Raw genomic sequence first — 15,719 nt, forward strand, 5'->3', positions numbered from 1 at the left:
GGGCTAACAAATTTCACCCAATTTTAGGAACAGACGAAGTTGTGAACCCAGGGCCGGATGTAGACATTTTTGATAGTTCGAATAATTTGGTTTTGGACTATAATGGGGAAGCAAAATTTATTTTCAATTTAATTAAGACTGAATGGGAGAAATTTGGTGAGTTCTCGGACTTGAATGGGCTATTTGAACAACCTTTGAAATGTACCTTTAGAAAGGGAAGGAATCTTAAAAACTTCTTTGAAACTAAGGGTAGGGGTCATCTACCGAAGAATGGCAGAATAGGGACCTTCAAATGTGGTAGTTGCCCCCAGTGCCCATTCATTCTAGCCCGAGATTCAGTTCATATTCAGAGTAGGGATATCTTAGTAAAAAGTACTGTATATGCGAATTGTCATACAAGTGGAATAGTATATCTGAGCTTGTGTAAAAAATGCCAAGCTTTTATGTTGGGAAATCCGAACGGAAACTCAAAAATCGGATTTATGAGCATAATTATGATATTAAGAATGGAAATCCCAACAATGCTTTGGCTAATCATAAAGGGATATGCTCAGAAGCAGAATTCCATTTCTATGTTTTGGAAGTAGTTAAAAAAGATATTCGTGGGGGACCATGGGAAGATACGATCGAATACAAAGAACTGTTGTGGCAGTTACAGTTGGAATCGTATAATAAACCAGGTCTGAATAATGTAGTATCCCTTCTACCTGTGTTGAAATTGAGGGCTGCTAAATTATGAGTGACATCCTATATAATAAACTTTAAAATTGTATTTATTTTTTATTTTTATGAAAATGTATGATTGTAAGAAATTGTTTTATCAGAGTTCAACAATTCGTACTTATCAAGTAATATGTAGGACATTCTTTTATAAATCTAGGAAGTTAGTTTTTAGAATTTAAATTTAATTTATATATAAAAGAATTCTCTGTATATAAGTGTAATATTCCTTTTTGTACACTAGAGGGAGTATGTGCAATGATTAAATGATATATCCCTAGGCAGAATTTTAATTAATGTTTTTCCTTTATAAATATGTTGAGATTGTTATTTTTATATATGAATTTGTTCTAAGGTTCTTTTTAAAGTTGTTGATAGTAAGGAAAAGTGTGTTTACAGTTTTTAATTATGAGTTTTTAAACAAAAAATTTTTTTAGTTTGGCTTAATACGATTTGTATTAATTATTAGATAATTAATTATCAATTTGGTGTGGTTATTTGCTAATTGAGCTGATTTTATAAGTATATATAAGGCATTCTAAAATTTATTGATTTGTAGTGCATCTGAAGAAGTGCTTGAAACGAAAACGCAGGTGTGGAGACATAGCGTTTGTGCCTTGGAGTGTACTGTATTCGTGGTGACCAGCCGTTGTGGTAATAAAGATTTTTTACCAGAAAGACTTTTTTGCCTTCCTCCTCTAGTGCTTTTTTGCAAGTTCAGCAAGAAGAGTATCAGAGTTATTTTTCACCAGGACAGGGCTTCTCTCAGGACAAACCCAACATTCATGCCAAAAGTAATTTCCAGTGTGGCCCTGAACCAAACCATTCATTTACTACTTTCTACCCAAATCCCCAGAATAAAGGGGAGAGACTTCTGCATGCTTTGGATATACACAGACAGCTATGATTCTACTTGGACAAAACAAAAGCTTTCAGAAAGACTGAGCAACTGTTTGTAGCCTATGCTGCAGGATCACAAGGAAAGCCTATCATAAAGCAGACAATTTCTAAATGGATAGGACACTGCATCCGCTTCTGTTATGCACAACATGGCAAATCAGTGCCTAAGGTCATTAGGCCACATTCTACCAGAGCAGCAGCCACTTCAGCAGCCTTTCTCAGAGGAGTACCAACCAAAGACATTTTAGAAGCTGCAACCTGGAGCTCAGTGCACACTTTCACCAAGCACTACCACTTGCCTCACTACTCTAAATCCAGAGCAGGCTTTGCCATTGCAGTCCTGCAGGGCCTGGTAGCCTCTCCAAATCCAATTCAGACCCAGCCGCCCAACCTCAGCTTTGGGATTCTACCTAAGTGTAATGACTGCAACAGTGAAACACGATGAACATAGTACAGTTGTGTACCTACCATAAATGTAGATGTTCGAGTGTATTCACTGTTGCAGTCCAGGTTACCCACCCACCATCCCCCTTTTCATTGCTGGGACTTCTCTGTACTTCTCAACTCTATACAACCTATGTGGTGTATTTGCTTGTAGATGAAGGAAATGTTTATATCAGTACATGCATGCTTTTTGGCATAATTTTATTTTTCCAGCCTTCCTATCTGGGGCAAGAAAAACTGAAGAAAATGGCGTCGGTTGCATCTTTTATACCCCTGGCGCACTGACGTCAGGGAAGAGGCGACAGCAACCAATGCCGGACCAAGACTTTGGAACTCAGGCCGACTGCGGGTAGCCTGCCGGCGGATAACTCAAGTGTAATGACTGCAACAGTGAATCCACTCGAACATCTACATTTATGGTAGGTACACAACTATACTTTTCTGCTTGCCATTTTCCCGGATTTTCATTTGTTTCTCTGCAGCTGTATTTCTCATATGATGAAAACAGCTGTCTTGGGGAGGGCTTGGCTTGTTTCAGAAGCGGTGCAATCAAGCTAACTGTTGCTTAAAGTGCTAACTGTTCAGCGTTTTCTTCATGTAGGCTCAAATAATGCAGAATTAAAATTTCTAAATAATATGTGTATCTGAATATCAATCAATGGAAAATAAAGGCTACATTAACTTAAATATTGGTTATTTTAAATGTGTCAGTTGGCAGAGGAGTCCAACTTTTGTACACTGTGACATATGTTTTTTTTTGAGGAAGTGCAAAACACTATTTTGATATCTACAAGAGGACTAAAACTTTTCTAAGGCTGAGTGAGGCTCACTGTAACAGATTCAGAGAACTAATAATGCTCTGCAGTTATGTATCTTGCCAAAGTGTAACTATTACATAGGTTCATAGGTGTGTACTAAGCTATTGGCCCTGGAGCCTTTACAAGCCTAGCCCATAGGATTACCCTGGCAACGTACCACCCGACCTTAGTTCACAGTGCCTCTGTCGAGTAGAGCCACTGGAGTGATCCCCAGGGTGAATTTTCTATTTCTCATCCACTCATCAAGATTTCTCTTGAAGAGGGCCAGTGACGTGCTCCTCTTGACATGTATGGGAAGTCTATTCCATAGCATGGGCAGCTTCTGGGTTATGAACCTGTCCCTCTAGCTAGTTATGTTGATTGTGGTAATGAGGTTGAGGTCTCTGGAGCATGTAGTGTGGAGGGATTGGGATTTCTTTAGATGTAGCTTTTCTAACAGAGCTGGGTTAGACATGGTTTTGTAAGTCAAGAAGAGATCGCCTCTATGTAGGCAATATGAGACAGAGAATAGTTGGAGTTTTTTGTGTCTAAGTGTTTAAGGCCTAGGATTCTCTTTGTGAGGTACTTTTGTGGCCTCTCCAGTTGTTGCAGGTGACTAGTGAGGCACATGCCAAATGGGGCATTGTACTCGATAATTGGCCTAATGAGGGGAGTAGAAGGAGACAATGACCTCTTTCTTCCTGGATGCAAAACCCTTAGTAATGAGATGTGCCACATAGAAGGACTTTCTGACCACAGTGGCAATGTGGTGGTCAAAAGAGAGGTTGCTGTCAACCTGTGTTCCCAGATCTCTTATTACATCTTCTGTGTCAATGGACTACCATCAGTGTGGTAATTCATGGGAACTGGGTTTTTCCCAAAGGGGATGACCACACATTTTTTGGCATTGAGCTTAAGGCCATGGTTCTGATAGCAGTCATTGGTCTCAGTGAGGCCTTTCTGTAGGATGTCAACATCACTTGGGGAGTTAATTATGGCTCCCAACTTGCAGTCGTCTGAGAACTTTGTCAGCCAGAGTACATTTGTGTTGGCCTGGAGTTCAGAGAAGTAGATACCAAACAGGAGAGGACCCAAGATCGAACCCTGTGGGACTACACTCGTGACTGGTCAGCAGTCTGACTTGAAGTCAGCTATTTTCATACTGTGGGTTCTATCTGTGAGCCAGTTTGCAACCCACCTAGTGATATAGGGGTTGATGCCTAGCTTAGTGAGTCTTTCTATGATTCCTGAGTGGGGAATGTTATCAAAGGCCTTGGCCAGGTCAAGGTAGGCTGTATGAACCACCTTGCCTTCTTTTACAGCTCTGGCGACTGACTCAAAGAAGTCGACCAGGTTGAGCAGGCATGATCTACCCTTCACAAAACCAAACTGTGTGGGATCCAGAGTTTGAAGTTCCCTATATCCTTGTTTATTGGGTCTATGATGATGCATTCCATAGCTTTGCATATCATGACTTGTCAGGCTAATGGGGCGATAGTTCCCAGGGTCTGTAGTCACTCCTCCTTTGTGGAGAGGGATGACTGTAGCAGTGTGCCATTCGGTAGGGACAAAGCCTAAGGTGAGGCTGTGATTGAACAGGGCACACAGGTGGGGGGCCAGTTCACTTTGTAGTTCATGTAGAACACAGCCAGGGATATTGTCAGGCCCCATAGAAGCTGTATTCCTGGCCTTGGGCAGTGCTGTTTTAACCTGTGCAGCAGTAATACTGGGTGCCTGGCAATCTACTGGTATTGTGACTAGTCCTTTTGGGAGGGGAGAGGGGTAAAGTTGGCACTGAATCTGTCAGCTAGTATATTGGCAATATCTGTTGGCTTGGTATGGGAGATGCCATTGTGCAACAGCTCCGAGCAAATCTGGGTATTGCCGTGGAGATTGTTTACATCATTATAGAAAGCCTTGTGGTTGTCTTTACTATCTGCTGCAATTCTGTTTTCATAGCTAGCTTTAGAGGATTTGATGAGGGATCTCAACTTTTTGTTGAGGCTGATAAGGGAGTTTTTCTAATCTTGGGACTTCACCTTATTTCGCATCAGTTTCCTCCTTCTGTTGTAAAGTTTGTTTATGGCAGGGGACCACCAGATTGGCTTCCTTGTTTTGGAGGAGATTGTCTTGGTTCTATTGGGTATGGCAAGATCCATACATTTGTGTACGTGTTCATACAGGGCATTAGCGTGTGATTCGGAGGTCATGCAGCTGTTCTGCAGTTGCATGGGTGACATGAAGTTAGCCACCTCTGTTTTAGGAGCCCAGAGTTAGCTTTGGAGAAGTTTTTCATGGTCGTTACCTTTGTGTGTGTGTGTGGGGGGGGGGGGGTGGATTTCCAAGGTGATTAGTTTGTGGTCAGATCTAACCAGGGAGGAGTTGACTATTGGTATAGAGCAATGGTCGCCCATGTTAGTAATGACCAGGTCAAGGATATTGCTACCTCTAGTGGGGGTAAGAACGAGCTAGTCCAGGGCATTGGAATTAATGCATTCCAGGAAACACAGGGCAAGTACTTTGATACATGAGTAGTTTTCCCAGTTAATGGAGGGGTAGTTGAAGTCACCCAGTATGAGAGTGTTAGGTTGAACCCTAATATTCTCCAGGGTGCTTAGGAATGTGGAGTGTGAGTCTTGTGCCATGGTTGGGGACTTATAGCAGGCTATGACCTGAATCGCTGTCTTACCCATATCCTAAGAAAAGTTTTAACTGCATTTTAACCTGAACCCAGAATGAAAGTATTCAGAAGCTGAGACTATAAGGTGGGCTTCTTATTACATTGCTGTTTTTTTTTTTTTTTTTTCACTTTATTAGCATATGAAGTTACCAGTTAACTAATATTACTGTCTTACACATCACATGCTGTCTGTTGGTCTTCTCTTCCTCAGCATCCTGTATAGTTTGCATTCTAGTGTGTGGCACACTTCCCTGCTGGAATTTGAGCATGGGGTCAGTGCAGCATTTGGTCAGCGCTGTTTGGCTTGTACATCAAAGTAGGTATCAGTCAGCTATTCAACACAGATCCCTTTACTTAGGGAACAGCAGTGCATTAGAGGGGAAACCTGCCCTTCCTAATTAGAGGGTATGTCTAAGGAGTATTCAGACCACTCTTTTCTGTAGATTCACAGTGTACTTGTGTAAGAGTTGAAGTACTTCTGCAAGCAATCCACTAATGTTACAAACAGAAGCAGTACCACTGTAGTGATGAGCTATGTAGAAACTAATCACTGCTCTACTAAGTTTAGAAGAGATGTCATTGAGACTTATTTGCATATGGCTATGGCAGTGTATGTCCAACAGTCATTGGTGTTATTTGGACAAAAGCTTTTGGCATATACTGTAAGATAAGCTATTTAATCTACTTAGTAGGCACATACTTGCACCAAAAAAAAAAGAAATTATGTTTTACCATAACGTTCCATCTGTGTTGTTGATCTTCATCCATTCATCACTGATGGATTATCGGTTCCATCCTCGGAACCGAGTCGGCCTTATACCAAGCTTGCACCAGCCAAAAACCTTTGAGCTAAACTTTTACCCATAATACCTTTCTCCCTGTTACCTCAGATAAAGTTTGCCCAAAATTAGTAAAGCAGAGACTGTGTCTGAGCAAGAAACCTAATTCAGGAGTTGGACCCAAAGTATCCCCCAGGAGCCTCTAGGAGGGGAAGGAGGGTGAGACGTGATGAATGGATGAACATCAACAACACAGATGGAATGTTATGGTAAGACATAACTTCTTTATCTGATGTTTTAATCTTCATTCCATTCATCACTGATGGGATAGAGTCCCCAGCTACCTTGTGTCATTGGGTGGCCCTTATGGAAGAATATGCCTGAGCACCATTGAGCCAAATAAAGCTCTTCCCCTGGAGACCAGATCTATTTTAATGAGTGATAAAAGTATGAGGAGTAATCCATGTAGATGCTGCACAGATGTCATCCATGGAAGCTCTAGAGTGGAACGCTACAGAAGTTGCCATTGATCTACTGGAGTGAACTTTGATTTTTTTGTGGTGTAGACTTTCTCTGTGGTGATAAATGAAAGTTATGTAGTCTCTAAGTCATTTAGATAAGTTCACTTTAGAAACTGACTTTACCATTTTAGGACCAGAGAAGGATATAAATAACTGGACTGATTTGCAGATTGTTTTTGTCCTGTCTAAGTAAAATCTCAGTTGTCTGTGGATGTAAGTGTAAACAATACTCTCCTTTGTTTGAAAATTTAGGAAAGAAGACTGGTAAGTCAATAGACTAATTAATAGAGAACTCAGAAATTACTTTGGGAAGGAAGGAAGGACTGGTCCGTAGTGATACTCTGTCCTTATGGAAAATCAAATAAGGATGCTTCATGCATAGAGCATGGAGCTTGGAAATGCGTCTGGCCGATGCAATGGGCACCAGAAAAAGAGATTTCCAAGATAGAAATTTGATGTCATAAGTGGCTGCAGGCTCAAAGGGAGGCCGTGTTAAAGACTGTAAAACTAGTGTGAGACTCCATGGTTCTATCGGCTGCTTAATTGGAGGTCTGCAGTGATAGACTCCTTTCAAAAAGGTTTTGCTTAGGCGATGTGAAATTAAGGAGGAGTCACCTAAACCATTATGAAAGTTTGAAATGGGAGCTAAATAAACTCGTATAGTTGATGCTTCGGCACCCTCCTCCATGACGTTTGATAAGTAAGTACTGTAGTACGGCAGAGACCGGTGCTGAGTATGAATCTAGTTTTCTCTGTCTAGACCAAATTGAACATTTTTTTCCATTTGTCAGCATAAAGTTTCCAGGCGGATGGTTTATGCAAAGCCAGGATAATGTCACGTACTGAAGAGGAGAGATTACAATGCCTGGCAGTCATTGGAAGTGGAGAAGCCAAACTGTGAGTTTGACACTGGTCAAGTTCGGGTGGCTCAACCCTTGGGGGTGAGAAATCAGATCTGGAGATGGATCCAGGATCCATGGTCAGTGAAGGAGGTGAGGCCAGAGAAAGGGGAAACATACCTGTCGAGGCCAATAAGGTGCTTTGAGGATCACTTTGCTTTTCAACCGAAGAGCTTGCTTCACAAATTGAGGAATCAGAGGGATGGGGGGATAAGCATATAGAAGTCCCATGGGCCAATCATGGATTAGAGTGTCCCTCGGGGACTCCTCCTGCGGGAGAATTAGGGCAAAGTAGTTGCTGCATTTGTGGTTGGACAGGGAGGTAAATAGGTCACAGCAAGGCTGGCCCCAATGTCTGAAAATCTTTGCCGCTATGTTAGAGATGAGAAGCCACTCATGAGGCAAGGGAATGTACCTGCTCAACTTGTCTACAATTAAGTTGGAATTCCCCGAGATATACATTGCTATCTGAAAGCAGTTTTGTTGCTATTGCCCTTTGCCAAACTCTCATGGCCTCTCGACATAGGGGGTAGGACTTGGTTCCTCCTTGTTTGTTGCTATGCCAAACTACTGTCATGTTGTCTGATTGCATAGCAATTGTCCCTGAAGAAAGGGCAGACTGGAATGCTTGCAACGCCAAAAGCACAGCCCTCAGTTCTAGAATGTTTATATGTAGATTGGCCTCTATCGGACCATTTGCCTTGGACTGTCATTCCCTGAAAATGCCCCCCACCCTATCAGGGAAGCATCCATGGTCACAGTGGTGCTGGGCTGAGAGGGATGGTCGGCCCCAAAGTTCTGTCTCTGACTTCATCCATAAAGTTAGATCTTGCATCAATTTGTTATTCGAATCTGTAAAGACGAAGGATGACGGCTTGGATACCATATACCACTGGGTTGATAAAAGCCATTGTAGGCATCTCATGTGAAGCCTTGCAAGAAGAAGTATTAATATTGATGCTGCCATTGACCCTAACAGCTGCAGGACCTCTCAAGCTGAAACCATGTTGTGGCAGAGTATCACTCAGAGCTGGATCCTTAGTCTTTGTAGCCTGTGATCTGGGAAAGAGATTAAGCAAGAATGGGTATTGAAAATCACCCCTATAAATTCCAAAGACTGGGTTGGAGTCAGATTGGATTTCTCCCAGTTTATAGAGATTCCCAGAAGATGTGCCAAAGAGAGGTGTAATACAAGGCTGTTACCAGTAGGCATTTGGTGGGGACAGTAAGGAGCCAACCAGTAGGTGCTTGGTGGGGGAGGTAAGGAGTCAATCGTCTAAATATGGAAACACTCAGAATCCTTGTAGTCTCAAGTGAGCTGTCACTACTGCCATGCATTTGGTGAACACTTTGGGGGCTGTAGAGAGACCGAAGGGCAGAGCATGGAATTGGTAATGATTGGCTCCCAGCCAGAAGCGAAGAAATCTTCTGGAGCGTTTTTACATTTTGATGTAGTAATACGCATCCTGAAGGTCTGTCGAGCACATCCAATCGCCTTCCTCCAGAAAGGGGAGGATAGATGAACCATGACGATCTGGAATTTTGTCTAGGTGACAAACTTGTTTAAACTGCTGAGGTTCAAAATTGGTCTTCAGTCCCGTCTTTTTTGGAACCAAAAAGAATCTTGAGTAGAATTCGGATCCGATCTGGTGGGACTTTTTGGATGACTCTTTTTTGATACAGCTTTTCTATCTCTAGAGCTGCTTCTTCCCTTAGACTGGGTGGAACGTCAGGAATTTGTTTTGGTGCCTTTGGGTAGGAATCCAATGGAGTTTGGTAACCACTGGTTATTATCTTCTGCACCCAAGAATCGGTGGTAATTAATAGCCAGGCGTTGTGGTGTGCAGAGAAAGACATCCCCCAATTGCTTCCAGAGGAAAGCAATCAGGCTGCTCTTCAGGCGCGCTGGTAGGGTTGTTCAGAGAACAAATCTCTGGAACCCTGATTATGCGGAGCCCGATGCCTCTATAGGGGTGCCTTCCAGAAGAGTTGCCCCCTCTGCCTCTGGGGGGTGAACTCACCACGTGTGTCACAAAAAGGACCCTGAGATTTTTTGTGCACAATTTTCCACTTTGCTGGTTCCTGGAGAAGGAATGCTGAGGAGCGGAAAAACGTACACCAACATCAGACAGGGTCTTGCCGTCCTGCTCACACCTGGCTAGCATGTCTTTCAGTTTAGGGCCAAATAAGGAAGATGCTTCCACTGGAGCATTAAGGAAGGAAGACTTAAAAGGATCTGTGAAGTCACAAAGGCGCATACAGGCGTGACTTCTCATAATTACACCTGAACCCGCAGCTCTTGCCATCCCTTCGGTTGTATGTGAAATTAACCTCATGGACGAATTAGATATTGATTCCAGGATTCCTAGCTGCGAGGCTACCTTGTCATTTACCTCTTCAGACATCTGTCCTGAGAGAGTACCAGAGAGTTCGGAGATTAAGTCTCTCTGCAGAATGATGAAATGTGCCAGGTAGTTCAAGGACCGAATCGCAAAGGTCAATGAAGCAAAAACTCGCTTTCCCAATCTGTCCACCACTCGGGACTCTCTGTTAGGAGGGTGAACAATGTGGCTCTCCTCAGCGAGCTCTTTCTTTGTGGCCGCCACCACCATCGCATCTACTGGTAAACCTTTAGACCAATGTTGGTTTTCTTCAGGGGGAGAAGAGAAGAGAATCTTGTCTGGTCTCCATGGGATTGCCTCAACAGAGTCAGGGTTCCTCCAGGTGCGCTGCACCACAAGCTGAACTAGTACTGCAGGTGGGGTCACCCAAGAGGTAGATGGTCGAGCACAAAAAGCCTGCAGGAACACTGATTACTCGCAGGAAGGATTTTTGGGCTTCCAGTCACCCCCCCTATTACAATATCTCAAGGATGTCTCCAAAGGAAACATCTTCAGGGGGTGATCGTGGGGACTTTTCCCCTTCATCGTAATCCATATCTTCTGTAAGGGACTCCTCAGGGGAGTCCACGTGCTTCCTTTTTCAGGATTTCTTCCTTGGAACTTCCTCTGCGTGAGCTTCTGAGAAGGACCCGGAGGAAAGGGCACACTGCAATAGGGTCTCCTGGGGCTGTCGTATTCGATGTCCTGGGATGGTCACCTGTGACAGCTACAGCTCAGGGGGAGGACACGGTTGGGGTTCTTATGCCACAGGCTCGCCTACAGAGGCAAGGACCCTCTCCATTGCTTGGAATGTAGGGCTGCCTGAAGACGGGTGGGAGCCTGCAACTGAGAAGGACAACCTTGGAACCAGGGTCATTCCCCGCTCCATTAAGCCCACTCCCAAGAATGGAGCCTCCAGAGGGATCAGTACCAACAGGACTCCTGGCACCGTGGATGGCACCATAGACAGGGTCAGCACCGAACTTGGTACCGAGGACCCTGTAGTTTAATCCTGGGTCTGAGGAAGACCTGGTTCCGAAGGAGCCGAAGGCCAAAGGGTCGGCTCCGGGGCCAAAGTGAGATCCACTATTGACACTGAAACTGTGGGTGCCAAAAGAGGCATCAGTGTCATGGGCTTTGAAACCTGCAAGGAGGTCAAAGGAGGAGAGTAAGACAGAGTGTGTGAAGCAATATTTCCAAGTCCAAGAAGGGATTGCGTTTTTGAATCTGTAGGAATCCCTGTGCATGTCAGCAGCTGGTCCACAAGACGCACCACATCTAGTTCAGAGAGGCTCCTGGTGGATCTCATGGATATCCCCGACGGGGACTCTGGTAGCTCTGAGAAGGGGCTATATACCGGCTCCAAGAAAGGATCCACAGACTGGGAATATCGGGTCTGTGCTTGGGTGTCTAATGGCACCAACGTCTCCAGTTTTGAGACGATTGAGCAATGTGGAAGTCAAAATCTGTGATTTAGGCATTGCTGGTGCTGTAGACATTGTTGGTGCCGAAGGAGGTGCTGATGATATCGTACTAGACGGTACCAAAGTTGGTGTCGTAGAAGCTGGTTTCTGGTCTGGAAGGGAATGTTTTGCCATTTTGTGTTTAGGCTGTCTCTTCTTTTCACCAGAGGGTGAGGAGGGAACTGAATGTGGCCTCTTTTTCTCTTTCCTAGGAGGAGGTGAACCCTCCGATGCAGAGAGAGCCTCTGAAAAGGGCGATTTAAGAAGGCCCTTTAGTATCAACTTATTCTTTCTTTCATTCAACGTATGGGAACTAAAACCCTGACAAATAGAGCAAGGCGATTGAACAGAGAGATGAGGCACTCCCAAACAATGCACACAGTCATCATGAGTGTCACTATTTAGCATTTTTCTCCCACAATTCAAACATTGTTTGAAGCCTGAAGTGACCTTTTTTTCAGACATGTTAAAATACCAGTACTATCAAAGGCAGAGCAAGAAACAAGTAAATAAAATAAAATATTAACATTAATATTATATAAACAGTTAGGCAAAGAACCAGAAGGAAAATAACAACAATGGTACTAGAAGATTACCACAGCTGGTAGGGAAGAAGGGTGTGTACCAGCAATGGTACAAAGATTAGTAATAGGTAGTTTGACAGGAAAGTTTTGGAAGAGAGGGTAGAAACTTAGCAATAGTTTTAATAGGGTAGAAATTAATAAAATATCAGATGAATAAACTATCCAATAAGCACTGTATATAAAAAAATATAAGACTTAGCTGAGAGCTGGCTTAAATGTGGCTTTAAGGCTACACAGCAAATGAGATCTGAGGTAACAGGGAGAAGGGTATTATGGGTAAAAACGTAGCTTGAGAGTTTTTGGCTGGCTTGAGCTTAGTATAGAGCCGACTCAGTTCCGAGGATGGAACTGATAACCCATCAGTGATGAATGGAATGAAGATTAACAACATGAGATCAGGTATTATGGAACATATTCCTTCATCAGAAAAATGCTTGGTTCACAAGAGCAATTTAAAAGTGTGGTTGGCTAATTCCCAGAGTAGAGTCCAATAAATAGATTCCATATTGTCCACCAGAGTGCAGTTTTGTGTTGCGATTAAAAACTACTGCTTATAATGGCAGTGCTCCACAGGACAGATGGTAGATGCGCATTGGTCACCCTGAATCCCATTGGTATTAATCTAGTCTGCATCATAGCCCTTGATACTGCAATAAACTGACAGCTGTGTGATATTGTAATGGTAAAAAAATAAAATATTCTGCACAGAGTCTGTGTGTGTGAAATATTTCAAGTAATTCCACTTTGCATCAAAAGCAGTTAAACTGTGGTAGAAGCAGAATTTTTATGCTTCTTTGCTTATTTGCAAGTTGGTGTAGAAGTTACAACATTAAATGCCCATTAGACCCACAATACTAATATTTGTAAATGTTTTTGTTGAAATCCTGACTGCAGCTAATTACATTAAGACATATCCTTGCAGTTTGGTCCATATTTATATGTTTGTTTTTTTTTCCTTGCAGATGTTACTGACCTGACTCTGGATCCTAGCTCAGCTGATTTGTTCCTACAACTTTCTGAAGAAAATAAGCAAGCTGCACGAACTGTGACATCCCCGGCTGATCCTGGGACTCCGGCAATAGGCAGTCAAGGAAGTAAAGTACTATGCATGGAGAGTCTCCAGGGAGAACGATTCTACTGGGAGGTTGAAATCAGCAACAGCTGGGTTGGACTGGGAGTCACAACTCAACCCACAAAAGATGAGGAGACTTCAGGTCAGATTGGTGCTGACAAACTGTCCTGGTGGCTGCAGTGGAATGGGTTTAACTACATTGCCCAGCATAGTTCCACTGAAGTGGTTATAGATCAGCGGTATTTTAACAAGATTGGCATGTACTTAGATTGTGAAGCAGGCACCCTGACATTCTATGGTGTTACTAATGCAATGGTCTGCCTGCATCGGTTCCGAGTAACATGTACTCAGCCACTGCATCCTATCTTTTGCCTGGAGTCACAAGATTCTTACATAAGAATATGCAGCTTTAACTGAAAGCAGTATGGGGGAAAAGTAAATATGATGATTTATGATAAGAGAAAACAGATGATGATTTATATTCTAATTTAATTCAGTTTCATGTATGAAAACCCTTTTTTGCTTCCTTTTATACTGGACATGTTGTGGACATTTATTCAACTGTCAGTTAAGTTTGGAGGGAAACCTTGTGGCTGGTTAGTAGAAGAAACAGATTTTATGGACCTAAGCAAAAGGTAGTGAATAAAAATAAGTTGAAGAAATTACACTGCATATGTCTTATAACGCACAAAAATTAAATAATTTTTTTACATTTCTATAAAAGTTTTTTTTTTTCAAACATCTGATAAGACCAGATCTTTATGATACCTCAGTAAGCTTAATAAAATATGGGAAACTCATACTGCATTTAATTTCCATAATTATATTTTTTTGTGGACAATTTTGTTTCACTCTCCTCCAAAAATATCATGCCAATGCTATATAAACAGTGTTCGTATATGGGGCCGAATTCCTAATGGTTACCTCGAGGTGTATATGATGTGTACACATCGAGGTAACATTTTGGAATTTAGTGACAACCCTACCGTGGTGCTGTTGCACAAGGATGTGCAGCACCCCCACTGGGCTGTCTCCATGGCAGTGCTACATGCTAATGATGCAGTCTGGAGGAGAGGTGTATGTTAGTTAGCCATGTGCTGTCCCCTGCAACTAGTGGTGGTAAGGCATTTACATAGCTGTGTGGATTAGCATGGCTATTCTTGCTTCTTCACAGTAGTGAACATGGTCAAATGGTCGTGTTCTTCTGCTGTAGAGAGATTAGTTGTAAGGTAGTGGTAGGGTGTATGTGCATGGGTATATGTAGAGGGATGCATGTGTGTGTGCGTGTGTGTGTGTGTGTGTGTGTGTGTGTGTGTGTGTGTGTGTGTGTGTGTGTGTGTGTATGTGCGCATGTGTGTGTGTGTGTGTGTGTGTGTGTGTGTGTGTGTGTGTGTGTGTGTGTGTGTGTGTGTGTGTGTGTGTGTGTAAATAAATAGATGAGTATGTCTGAGACTGTGGGTGGGTGAGGAGGGGTCCGTTTTGTGTGTGTGTGTGTGTGTGTGTGTGTGTGTGTGGGTAGGTGTAAACAGATAAGTGTGTCTGAGAGTGCAAACACAGGGAAGAGTCTGATTTTTGTTTGTGTGTGTTGTGATGCCTATAATACTTACATACATCCCTAGATTAATGAGAAGAGCCTGCAGAAATGGATGGGGGACCAATAGTCAAAGGAAAACCTCCTGAACCTCATGCCTGAGTGAAACTAAAACACAACAGGGACTGCAGGTTGGGGAACCCCTAGCCTCCAGGTATACTACTTGAGCAGCACTTAGAACAAGGATCAGGGTAGAGGAACCACAAATCATCAGGGATGAGTCGTAAGGTAGCTGCCTTAATGGGACAGAGGGCTGGGGGTGGACACTAGACACCAGGGATTACTCTGCATAACATGCCTGAAAGACACTTTAACACAACATGATACACAAGATATCAACCAAGCATGGCATACCTTACAGGCACATATTTACAAAACAAATATATTTATACATGTGGCACTTGGAACCACTATACACAAGAGATAAGTAGCATGCCTTAAAAGGCATTAAAAAGATTCTAATTCTTTACTCTATCACCTCCTACATAAGGCATTAATCATCTTTGCCAGTTTCAGACATCAGGGATAACATGTTAAAAAACAAGTAACTGAGGGGAAAAAAAAATAACAAGTAAGAAGGAATTTGAATCCTGCATTCTTGACGCACCAAAACAAAGCATTAACCAACTCTGCTAACTGACAAGTTAATGCAGCAGGTTTTTATTTCTTCATTATTTATTTATTTATTAACATTTGATTACCAGGAAAGTCCAACTGGGTAGAAGCCAAGTTTCAGCTGAGGCCCAGGGAGAAAAGCTCAGAATTATTACAAAACATTTTAAGAACAATAATTATTTAAATCTTTAAAAATAAATCTAAAAGTTTAAATAATTATAACAAATTAGACATAATATAAAAACATTGGTTACAAATCAATACAAAGGTATA

At 42.5% G+C, this 15,719-nt stretch overlaps 1 protein-coding gene across 1 annotated transcript in view; it reads left to right on the plus strand.

The window, feature by feature from the left end:
* TRIM47 (tripartite motif containing 47) overlaps positions 1 to 14,237 on the plus strand; it is a 160,414-nt gene extending 146,177 nt beyond the window's left edge. Inside the window, exon 6 of the mRNA XM_044077223.1 lies at positions 13,131 to 14,237. Within this exon, the coding sequence (XP_043933158.1) occupies positions 13,131 to 13,657 (527 nt within the window). The 3' untranslated portion in view covers positions 13,658 to 14,237. The remainder of the gene's footprint in view (positions 1 to 13,130) is intronic.
* Positions 14,238 to 15,719: the final 1,482 nt, after the last annotated feature.

This window comes from Protopterus annectens, chromosome 7.part0 (assembly GCF_019279795.1).
Source record: "Protopterus annectens isolate FY-2018-M chromosome 7.part0, PAN1.0, whole genome shotgun sequence".
Classification (NCBI taxonomy): domain Eukaryota; kingdom Metazoa; phylum Chordata; order Ceratodontiformes; family Protopteridae; genus Protopterus; species Protopterus annectens.